General features: G+C 39.3%; 1 protein-coding gene across 1 annotated transcript in view; it reads left to right on the plus strand.

Annotated features, from left to right (window-relative positions):
• Window positions 1-12558, plus strand: part of LOC132820458 (fibronectin type-III domain-containing protein 3A-like) — a 142671-nt gene that overhangs the window by 85344 nt on the left and 44769 nt on the right. The window contains exons 6-7 of the mRNA XM_060832610.1: window positions 3654-3947; window positions 10941-10999. Coding sequence (XP_060688593.1) covers window positions 3654-3947; window positions 10941-10999 — 353 coding nt within the window. The remainder of the gene's footprint in view (window positions 1-3653; window positions 3948-10940; window positions 11000-12558) is intronic.

A 12558-nucleotide genomic window follows, 5' to 3' on the forward strand; every position in this document is an offset into this window, starting at 1 on the left:
TGACATGTTAGAATTCTTTGAAAAGATAACTGAAAGAGTAGGCAAACACTGTATTTTCAAAAGGCCTTGGGTAAGGTACATATGGGCAGCTCTTAATGGACGTTAGGACTAGTGAAGTAAGTGACCAACTAGATGAACACATATCAAATTGCCTGGAATAAAAAGCAAAAGTTAGACATATGATAGTTACTCCGATTTGAAGGAAGGAAGCAGTGTTCCACAACAATCAGAACTGAGATCACTTGTTATTCATAACTTACATTTATAATTCTGACTTGGATTCAAGTAAGTCAGTGTCAAATTTACAGATGATGCTGAATTGAAGGATGTAATGAACATTGAAAATATAATGTAATGTAATGCAAGATGTCGTTAGAAAATTTGCTCACTAGGTAGTTAAGTGACAAATGAACTTTAACGGAGAAATGTGGTTGTACACTTTATTAGGAAAGTAAAAACATTACTTACATTGTAGAAAGTAAGGTAGGAGAACAAAGCAATCTACTGGTATCGGTGAACCCAAATATGTTGACAAAGAATTGGGCGATGTAGAACTCTTGATTCGTGAGTAATAATGAATAGGGCTGCAGTTGGGCTGCACTTGGTATAATGCATAGTTCTGATCTCCATGTTATAGAAAGTATGCACACAATTTACAAGGATGGTACTAAAACTTAACGACTACTGCTATTGGAAAAAGATTGAACAGATTGGAGCTTGTCCCTTCAGCAAAGAAAGACTAGCAGGACACTTGATAGTTTCAGTGGAATAATAGATGATTTGAACATGGTGATGTGGAGAAAATATTTCTATTTTTCTGAAAGTCTAAAACTACATGCAGTAAGTTCAAAATGACTACTATTAAATCCAGTATGGAATAAGGATGAATTCCAGTGGTTAGAATGTGAATACCATAAGATATAATTCAGGCAAAAGATGTTTACGGAAGGCCACATAAATACAGAGAAAATGGGATGAAGAGACAAACTGTTGTTCTGAAAAGTGCTGCTTGGAATAAGAGAAGCAGTTGGAAATTAAACGCCTCAGGTCAGTTGGGTTGAATGTTTTTTTTCTGTCCTGTGTTAGAAAAAGCATTTTTTAAAATAGCATAATTTTATTTTGTCTACTCCCTGCATATGCTTCTGACTTTTGTGACCTTTTAGAAAAAGTGTAGCGTTTTTTCATGTAAATTTCTTAACTTTGCAAACAAAAGATCAAGGAGAAGGCTCCAATCTGTTCTGCCATTCAAAAACAACTCTACTTTCCTGCCTACCCCCAATACCTTTAGACTTCATTCTTGGTCAATGATCTATCTAATTCATTCTTCAAAATATTTAAGGACCCTTTTTCATCAGTCTCTGGGAAAGAGAATTCCCCAGACACTCAACCGTTGAGAATAAACAGTTCTCCCCATCTCCATTTTAAATGAATCAACACTTCCATTTAAAGAGTATTCCCCAGTCTAACTCTCCCACAAGGGGAAACATATTTTCAACATCCTCACTATCAAATTCTCACAGGTGATTCTACATTTCAATATGTCTGCCCATATTCTTCTAAAATATAGTGGACAAAGGACCAACCTCTGCAATCTTTCCTCATAAGGTAACCCTATCACCCCAGGAATCAGTGGAGTACTCATGCAATGGTGTCCTTCCTTAAATAAGGAGACAAAACTGTACTCATTACTTCAAATGTGATCTCACCAATACTATATGCAACAGCAACCAAGGATTCCTATGTTTATATTGCATTCCCCTCAACCAACATTCCAATTTCCTTCCTAATTGCTAACTAGGCCTACATACTGATATTTTGTGATTCCTGTACCAGAACTTGCTGATTCCTCCACTGCAGAGTTCTGCAGTCTCTGTCCATTTATGTTATATAATGCTTCCACATTCTTCCTGCATTCTATTCCATCTTGCCAATTTCAAAATGACTAACTTTTGACTACTCTGCTTCTTGTTCGTTAACAAGTTTTTTTAATCCATATGAATGTTATCCTCTAGCCCATGAGCTCTTCTCTAATGTGGCACCCTCTCATCATTTGTAAATGTTAGATTCTGGCATTCACAGTGGTCAGTGACCTCTAATTAATTCAACCATCAATAAACCACAACAGAAAATGCAGATTTAAAGCAGGATGTTTTGTTGTTATTTTGAGGCCACTTTATATACAGTTTATCAGTAAGTTTGCTCAATAGCCATTTCCAGCAACTAAATTATAGTTCTAGTTTAGGTTTGACTACTTGCTAATTTTCAGTTCTTGAAGTTTACACTGACCTCATTTAAACTAAGTCAGTCCAAAAGATCACACTTGAACTCAAACAGTTTGACCATTCCAACAATGTTTACTTTATCTCGTGTAGACACAATTTGTTAAATATACAAAGTAAGAGCAATCATTGTTTTAGACTAAATAATCTATTCATATGTTTTCAGTTGGACTAAAACCTATAGATTCCATTGATAAACACAGAAATAAACAGTATTGAGTGAAAGTTGGCAGATGGAGTTTAATTCAGATAAATGCGAGGTGCTGCATTTTGGGAAAGCAAATCTTAGCAGGACTTATACACTTAATGGTAAGGTCCTAGGGAGTGATGCTGAACAAAGATACCTTGGAGAGCAGATTCATAGCTCCTTGAAAGTGGAGTCACAGGTAGATAGGGTAGTGAAGAAGGTGTTTGGTGTTTGGTATGCTTTCCTTTATTGGTCAGAGTATTGAGTACAGGAGTTGAGAGGTCATGTTGCGGCTGTACAGGACATTGGTTAGGCCACTGTTGGAATATTGTATGCAATTCTGGTCTCCTTCCTATCGGAAAGATGCTGTGAAACTTGACAGAAAAGATTTACAAGGATGTTTGCCAGGGTTGGAGAATTTGAGCTATAGGGAGAGGCTGAACAGGCTGGGGCTGTTTTCCCTGGAGCGTCGGGGGCTGAGGGGTGACCTTATAGAGGTTTACAAAATTATGAGGGGCATGGATAGGATAAATAGACCAAGTCTTTTCCCTGGGGTCGGGGAGTCCAGAACTAGAGGGCATAGGTTTAGGGTGAGAGGGGAAAGATATAAAAGAGACCTAAGAGGCAACTTTTTCACACAGAGAGTGGTACGAGTATGGAATGAGCTGCCAGAGGATATGGTGGAGGCTGGTACAATTGCAACATTTAAAAGGCATTTGGATGGGTATATGAATAGGAAGGGTTTGGAGGGATATGGGCTGGATTTTGGCAGGTGGGGCTAGATTGGGTTGGCATATCTGGTTGGCATGGACGGATTGGACCGAAGGGTCTGTTTCCATGCTATACATCTCTATGACTCTGCCTCTATAATAACTATGTGCAGCTTTTAGACATTTTTCAATTCAACATTCCACGATACTTCATCTGCCCTTAAACATTGTAGTCAATTCCTGTATGGGTTAATCAATGAGGTGTGGTGTAATTAGCTTATCGAGCACTGGATGCAACAACTCATTTAGCCTCTTCCATTATTACAGCTGGAAGTAGTCAAAATTGGGAAAATAAGGAAGCAAATAAAATAGTTAAGCATGGATTTCCGTGCGGATTGCTACTTTAGTCTAATAACAACAAAAAATGAAAACATGAAGTTGTTTCACAACATTCACTACTGTTTATATTTTACGTAGAATCACGCTCACCACACGGAAGGTCAAATTTCAGCCACAGAGACGAAAGGACTCTTAAAGTGCATGAACGTTTGCAAAAAAGACTTAAAGAGAGACAAGTGGGAGGACAAAAAGATAAACCTAATAGCCCCCCTTCTTCTCCACATAAAAGTCACTCTGTTTCACCTACAAATGTACAAAATGGATATGGAAAGGGACAAGCTGGTTGTGGTACAGGAACTGCAACAGGACCAGTAAAACTGAAGCCATCTGGGAAAGCACGAAGCAGCCCACCAGTTGATGCAGAAGCTGGAGGTAAAAACTTGTACTATGATGGTTACTTTCACAGCCAAATGGCTTCAGAAAATGGTATGTTAACAATGTTCTCATTGTACAAGATGCTTACTATGCTGTGGTATCTCTAGAGGCTTAAACATTTCAGTTTACAGTGAGCCATTCTAAGATGGTACTTAAGAATCGTTCGAAAGTGTAACAATGGGATTATGTTGTAGACTGTCCTTAACAGTAAAACATTTTATAATTATGATAGTTCTAAACCAGTCCAAAAAAAACTAATAATGATCATTTGGAACGTAAACTGAATGTACCCACAAATATTGTTCTTCTGTAACTGTATATATAATTGGTGAGAGAACTTTAAATTGTTTTGCATGTTTAAATTGAACCTTTTATTTCAATTCCCAACCTACGAAAGCTGAAGCTGCATGTTCACTGGGACAATTATTTGGCAGCAATAAACTTAGCTAGTGACTTTGTGTGCCATTCGCTCAGGACCAGGTATATTCCTACAGTTGCTTGCTTTATACATTAGGATGGACAATGTTCAATCACAAGACATCCCTTGAAAAAATAAATCCAGTATACAATCTTGCAAAGAGGAAGGATATCTGCACAGCCACCTCCCTGCTTTTACAAATTGACAGTTTCTGTTGGGCTTCACTCCCAATAACCTGTGTCAAGGATAAAATGTTCTTTTAGAGGAAGCTCTTTATCTTTTGGATTATTCAAATTTGAATCTTATTAAAAGCTGTTCTTGGTTGTAATTCTGATTCACAAGGTTTTCTGAGAATGAGGGAACTAAATTGGACTTGACTTGTGATTTCTTTCTTTGAAAAGTCTTCAGGGGTGTAGGTGAAGCCTGAGTTTTCCTTGGGGGAGGTCCCAGTGAGCCACTGCCTTGCATCACTTCATTCAATTCCTTAACTCTTGTACAATCACCAGCTCCAAACAATCCTACACTTCTTGGATTGATCAATTTTTTTGACAATTAACTCCATCCTTGTGAACATTGTACAATCCTGTAATGCTGTAATCATCCTAGTATACTCTGATGTGTCACTAAGACAAGCACTTGTCTTAACTTATAACCAATCAACGATGTGACTGTTTCGACAGCTCTGAATCACTCATACAAGTTCTTCATTGAATCTTTTTTGATCAGCAAATTATTTTGATCTCTTCCTCATTTTCAAATTTACAGGAAGGATTGTTTAATGGGAATCCGAAGGAGGGAACCATAACTAACTTTTCGTCTTTTTAGCCTGAGGCCAATTGTAGAATCCTCCTTCCATGCAATATCAGATCACCTAACAAAACAACAATACAAATCTCTTTATATCTAGTTTAATATGATCAGCTATCTGAATAAACTTGCTATGTCGACTAGAAACTGAATAATGTATGTAAAGGAAATTAAATAATATTTTGTCTCTTTTTATTGTACGATTTGGCTTTTCATGAGAAACAAAGAAAATTAAACAGGAGAAGACCATTTGGCCCCTTGAACCTGTTCCATCCTTCAATATGATCATGGCTGATCATCTTACTCAGTACCCTGTTCCTGCTTTCTCCCCATACTCTCCATTCTTAAGAACTACATCTAGCTCCTTAAAAACATTCAATATTTTGGTCTTGATCACTTTCTGTGACAGAGAATTCCACAGGTTCAGCATTTTCTGGATGAAGAAATTTCTTGTCTAAATACTAAATGACCACCTCCTCATCCTTATGCTGTGATCCTAGGTTCTTGACCAGCAGGTAGAAAGCCGGACCAAAGAGAGCGGTGCAGGACTGAATTGTGTGGAAACAAAGTCAGGAAAGAGGAAGATGTGTCAGAGGGACAGTATTTTGGTGATGGTGACCATAATTCAGTAAAATTAAAGGTAGTAAGTGCTCAGAATACTGGAGAAACCCCAGTGAGTCTGGCAGTGTCTCAGCGAGAAGGAAACAGTTAAAATTTCAGGTGCAGTATGAACCACCTTCAGTACCCTGAGATAGGGTGTAATGTGAAGTGTGAATAGTTGAAAATAGGTTGGCTGTACAGGAAGCAAGCCACACAATGCAATAACTAGGATTGTGGTGGGGAGGGGGGGAGTGGAGGGTAACCAATATGAAGAAGAGTGATCATGTTCTGAAATTTTTAAACTGAATGCCTGTATTGAATTCTGAAAGCTGTAAGGTGCTCAGATGGAAGATGAGGTGTTGCTCCTTCAGCTTGCCTTGAACCCTGTTCGAGCACTGCAGCAAACCTGAAACAAAAGTAATGGCATGGAACATGGCGTAATGAGGCAGCAGGTAACTGTAAGCTTGGAGTCGAGAGTGGGGTGCTGGAAAAGCACAGCAGGTCAGGCAGCATCCAAGGAGCAGGAGAATCGACGTTCAGGAATGATGAAGGGCTCGTACCCAAAACATTGATTCTCCTGCTCCTCAGATGCTGCCTGACCACCTGTGTTTTTCCAGCATCCCCACTCTTGACTCTGATCTCCAGCATTTGCAGTCCTTGCTTTCTCCCAGCTGGAAGCTTGGAGTCATGTTTACAGACCAAGCATTAGGTGTTTGGCAAACCAGTCACCCAGTCTACGTTCCATCTTCCAAGTGTACAGGAGGCTGTATTGTGAGCAGCAAATAGAGTAGTAGATTGAATAAGGTGCAGGCAAATTGCTGCTTCACCTGGAGTGTGGGAGTGGGGCTTTGGATGCTGAGGAGATAAATATGCAAGTGTTCCGCCCCCTTCTCTTTCACTGGAAGATACGCTGGGAATGTGGGGAGGTGCAGTGAGTGGAGGAAGAGTGGACAAGCATGCCCTGGAAGAAAACAACTGCAGAATTCTGATCAGGGAGGGGAGAGGAATGGATATGGATACTGATGGAATGGAAAGCAAGCGTCCGACTCTATTGTTGTGGGAGGGAAGGGGTGAGATCAGAAGGGCAAGAAATTAGTCGCACACAACTGAGGACTCTAACCATTGTTCCAAAGAATCCTCAGCTGAGGAAGTAAGCAAGTAAATCTGAGGAGTATTGCAGAAAGTACCATCATCAGAACAGATGTGATAGACCATGAGTTGCTCTTTATACAGCCAATCCATTTTCAACTATTCATCCTTGCCGTTAGCACCAACTGATCACCATTATTTCCCTTCACTTATCATCAGCTACCTCTTTGTTTAGCTGGTCCTCCTCTCTCTCCCTCCCTATTTCTCTAATGTTCCTTTCCTTTCCCTTTCCTTCCCCCCCTTTCCTTTCCCTTTCCTTTCCTCCTCCCTTTCCCTTTCCTTTCCTCCTTCCTTTCCCTTTCCTTTCCTCCTTCCTTTCCCCTCCCCTCCTCCCTTTCCCCTCCCCTCCTCCCTTTCCCCTCCCCTCCTCCCTTTCCCCTCCCCTCCTCCCTTTCCCCTCCCCTCCTCCCTTTCCCCTCCCCTCCTCCCTTTCCCCTCCCCTCCTCCCTTTCCCCTCCCCTCCTCCCTTTCCCCTCCCCTCCCTTTTCCCTTTCCCCTTCCTTTCTTTAGGGTCTCGATTAAGATGAATCTTCAAGGAGTTGAGAGTTCACTTGGGTAAATTTCAATGTACTCTGCAACTTTGTCATCCATCTGTGCCACTGGTTGGACTTCTCTGTTTTTGAGCATCTACTTCAGTGATGTAGAGTTTTGGAAGAGAATTTCTAATGCTCATCACTGACATTTTGAATTATGTAATAGCTGCACAATTATTTGTTTGTTGTGCAATCACAATGGCTGTGTTTTAAACTGGACAGTGTATTAGCACTCCTCCTTGATACCAATCAATATATTAAAGTGTGGGATTGGTGGTGAAAATCTGAGAGGTGGCAGTCGACATCAAGTTTGCACACAGGTGCAAGGAGCTAAACAGCCACCTCTTAATTGTGCACTCTTATATAATTCTGTCAAGTAGGTTTGCGCCAGGGCAGGTTTGATTTCAGTGAACAGGTGATTCATACAAAGGTTAGATTTTTTTCAGTAAAAGTTGGAGATCATCCTGTGTATCATATACATGAAAAGTGAATCACTTTTTGACTGAAAATTGGGGAAGCAACTTTACACAAAATCAGCAATTATCCAAATATATATGCTGTTGTCTCTTAAGTCATAGAGATGTACAGCATAGAAACTGACCCTTCGGTCCAACCTGTCCATGCTGACCAGATATCTCAACCCAATCTAGTCCCACCTGCCAGCATCCGGCCCATAACCCTCCAAACCCTTCCTATTCATATACCCATCCAGATGCTTCTTAAATAGTGCAATTGTACCAGCCTCCACCACTTCCTCTGGCAGTTCATTCCATACACATATATTGAACCCAAAGAATTATTTCTAATGATTAAGATTTGAGTCTTGTCTTTGAGTGATTTGAGTAGCAATGATGACGTTTCAATTTTAAGGCCTAAAAGATCAATAACTATTTGCACAAACGTAAAGTCTTTGGGATTTTATGCAATTGCGTAGTTGGAGAGATGTGTTTCCACACAATGTCTCCTGATCATGCACTGTCACTTTGGCTGTGTTCCATAAGAAACATCAATGAAAATATTGAGATTTCCAACTTCTCTTCTGGTGTCATTTCAAAATGAACCCCATTGAAATTAGTTGGTAGTTATGTTCTAGTTGAGTACGACTGAAATATTATTTTACTGTTCCAAAAAAATGCTAGATTAATCTAATTATATTTGATCAATTGTCTTGTTTCCTAACAAGGGTAGGACCAGCAAATAATAATTTCCAAATCGAGTAAAGTTAGTGTACATTGTTACATGGTGTACCCTATGGAATATGTTGTGGGATGATATGCTCTATGGACTTGAAATGTGTTGCAGAGACCTCTATGGTTCAAAAGTGGTGTTACAAGCAAGAAGTTGTAGCAGTTTCTTAATAGAGAGTTAAGTGTTGGAAATTGGCCAAGGTTTGAAAGGGACTTGACAAGGAAACTCCAGCCACTTTGGTGGTTTGTAGGACAAGTTCCTCTCTCCCACACACCCCTGCCCTGCCCAATTAGTTTCTGTAATATTTTAGTTGTTGTTGCCCCACAGGGAAAAAACACAAGCATTTCTAATGATCTGGGCCAATAGTGAAATAAACTACTAGTGACATTCCTAAATTGCATTATTTAGTTTATTTTTAATTCCACTGGACTTTAGCTTTTTTAAAATAACTAGAATGGAATATATTCTTCTTATGTTCGATCACAATATGGATAAGAAATTAAACCAGCCCAGCAGCTAGACTGTTCAAGTTGCAATCGGTATTTCATTGTGAAGATTCCAATTGAAGACTGATTTCCTCTTTGGGAAAGAAGGTCACTGTAACCAGAAGTTGTTGTTTTAAAATTGCACAGTCTTGTCATTAGAAACAGCACACACGGGGTCAGTGGTGTTTTTCCGAGAGCATGGTTGTACATTGTACAGAAATTGTACATTTTAACATCCGTGGAGATCAGCTAATATTCATCAAATGGAAAGCTTCGAAGCAGGATGTCCTTCTTTGGTAACACAGGCTGGATGCAAGGCAATCTCTTGTAGTTATCGAACATAGACCAAGTGAAGGGGTTAGCTGTTCTGCTGTAATTAAAATTGCCAACATTGTCCTTCAGAAGCAATTTTGGACACTATAATGTCTAAGCTTTCATTCTATTAATTTACCTAGAATGTTAAAGAGCCTGGAAGAAACCTCCATTCTATATTAAAACATGCCAGTGAATTGGGAAATGTTGACATTTAATCTGAAGTAATTGACAGTATCTTGCCTATACTTTAGACACATCTATACACGCAGAGACACATCCTCACGCACACAGGTATACAGACTGTCGTATGTTTTAGGCATATATATACACACTAAAGATGTTCTGCTATAATGCAATTGACAAATTGTGAGCATTGTTTTTAGAGTGCGAACATTTAAAATGTTGGCAGTAACACGATTGCATCGTCAACACTTTAAGCACTGTTTCTAAAGCACAATTTTCTATAGCGTGGGGTTATGTTATGCCAGATTGTATTTCCTCAGATAGAAACAGCTTTGCAGTTACAGCCAAGACCTATACAGCTGGGATTTTTAAAAACTCTTGCTAAGCCAGCTACATGTTAGTGTAGAAGTCGGTTAGAAAATGTTTGTTTAAAATTTTGCTCAGAGTGTAATCTTGGCTCAATAAAAGAGAGCACAAATAAATGTATATCTTGCTTCTTTTCACTTTTTTACACAAGTAAAACAACTTGAGTCTTAGCTCCTATGTCCTATGATTGCTTTTTGTTATTGTGTATTCAATTTTATGATTCAGAATACTAACTCTATGCTATATTCCAGTTGCTAGTGTACAGAGTAAAGATTGTATAGCTATCTCTAGTATCACTGATTTACCTAAATGATGACTGTAAACAGCACATTCCAGTTGTCAGACCCTGAACCAGCTGACAGCAATGATTGCTGTTGATCCTTTTGTGAACTTCTCAAGAATAAAACCCTTAAAAATGGCAGTAATGTTACTCTTTGGACTAGTAAAGGAAATGTGGTCTAATTAATGGCTTCAGACCAAAAGCAAACACTTACCATTCAGACCTGATCTGATTAACGCGAATTATTACCAATGCTGGGAATTTCAAGCAAGAGTCGAAAATGCTGAAGAAAATCAGCTGCTCTGACCATATCTGTGGAGAGAGAAAGTTACGTTTTTAAGTCCAGATGACTCCTCTTCAGAATTGGTCTAATTAATAGCTCAGTGTAAACAATTGTTCACCATTCACAATCGTGGAGGATAGAGAAAAAGGAATTTTTAATCAAATTGAACAAAAGTGACTTGTGTAAATATTAGATGTGTTGAGTAAATGTCACTATAATTTATTAAAATGGTAATGTACGTATGAATATTATGAGCTATGAAATAATCCCAGTCTAATTGGAATGTAGAATTACCATAAAATGCTGACTTTTGAGGTCCTATTACTTTCCTCTGTATTATATTTCTTTTTTAACCAGTAGTCTTGTGCTTTTTTGATTGCCAGATTCCGACTCGGAAACCAAATTATTACAAGAGCTTCTTTCTGGCATTGCTAAGCCTGTGGTAAGTACGATTAGAGATTTACCAAGTGCAAGTCAATTGATGTATTAGTGCCACATAATGGCTGGCTGATTTAATTGTACCAGGCACACAATCCCACAATGGGCTCAGGATCAATCTCTGGTTTATGCCCTGATTATTGATTCTGATATTATGGTAATGATGCTGTAGTTGTTTTCAGTGCTCCAGGGCAAGGAAGGGGGAAAGCAAGGAGGTTCCTTTTTCTGCTTGCTATCGGATATCTGTTTTCTAATTAATGTTCTTAGTCCTGTAGTTCTTGCTCCTATTTCTTATGCTTTTATTATGAGAAGATGGAATAGAACCTTTTTGGGATGGTCTACCTTTTGACAAGGTATACCTCAATCTTTAATGGGGAGGTAACGGCATAGGAGTATTGGCACTTGACTCTTAATCCAATGACCCAGGTAACGTTTTCAGGACTTGGCAGATTATGGAATTTGAAATCAGTAAAAACTTGGAATTAAAAACCTTGTGATGACCAAGAGACCATTGTTGATTATTGTTAAAAACCCATCAGCTTCAATGAAGTCCTTACCTGGTTTGACCTTCATATGATGCCAGAGCAACAGCAATATGGTTGACTGCCCTTTGAAGCAACCTAGCAAGCTACTCTATTGTATCAACTGCTACAAAGCCTAAAGAAAGAAATAAAATTGGACAGGCCACCTGCCATCAATTAATGCACTGGAAATGACAGCATACACAGCCCTGTTTATCCTGTAAAGTGCTCCTTACCAATATGTAGGGGTTATGTTAGGAGAGCTGTCTTGCAGATATGTCACGAGCAATTGTTTACTGAATCATACCTTGCAAATAATGTCCCAAGCAACATCACCATCCCTTGATTATGTCCTGTCCCATTGGCAGCACAGACCCAGCAGAGGTAGTGGTGTACAGTTGGGAGGGGCAGAGTTGTTCTGCGAGTCCTCAACATTGACTGTGCAACCCATAAAGTCTAATGGCATCAGGTCAAAGGTGGGCAAATAAATCGTCTTCTAATTACCATGTTTAACACTTTAACAGCCAAGCTGTTTCGCTACAGCTATAACACTGGCATCGAATTGACAATGCGGAAAATTTCCCAGCTATTTCCTGAAAGCATTTAACAGGAGCCAGTTACTGCCCCATCAGTCTTCTCTTGATTGACTGTAAAATGATGATATGTGCTATTAACAATACTATGAGCAGCGCTTGCTTAGCGATAATCTCCTCCACATCCTTTGAATGATTAAAACCAAAACATCCTTTATGGTAAACTTACCAAGAAAGTGAGAGCTCATGGATTCCAAGGCAAAATGGCATGTTGGATCCAAAACTGCCTGAGGCAGGAAGCAAAGGGTTGTCATGGCAAGATGTTTCTGTGAATGGGCATCTGTTTCTAGGGATTTTCCATGGGGCTTGGTACTGCGGTCCTTGCTGTTTGTTAATGATTTGGACTTGCCTGCAGGGGGAATGTTTGAGAGATTCAGGGATGACATGAAAGTTAGTAGTGTGGTAAATAGGAAAGAGAATAAACTATAAACCGCAGGAGGATATGGAAG

This window comes from Hemiscyllium ocellatum, chromosome 11, assembly GCF_020745735.1.
Source record: "Hemiscyllium ocellatum isolate sHemOce1 chromosome 11, sHemOce1.pat.X.cur, whole genome shotgun sequence".
In the NCBI taxonomy this organism is placed as follows: Eukaryota; Metazoa; Chordata; class Chondrichthyes; order Orectolobiformes; family Hemiscylliidae; genus Hemiscyllium; species Hemiscyllium ocellatum.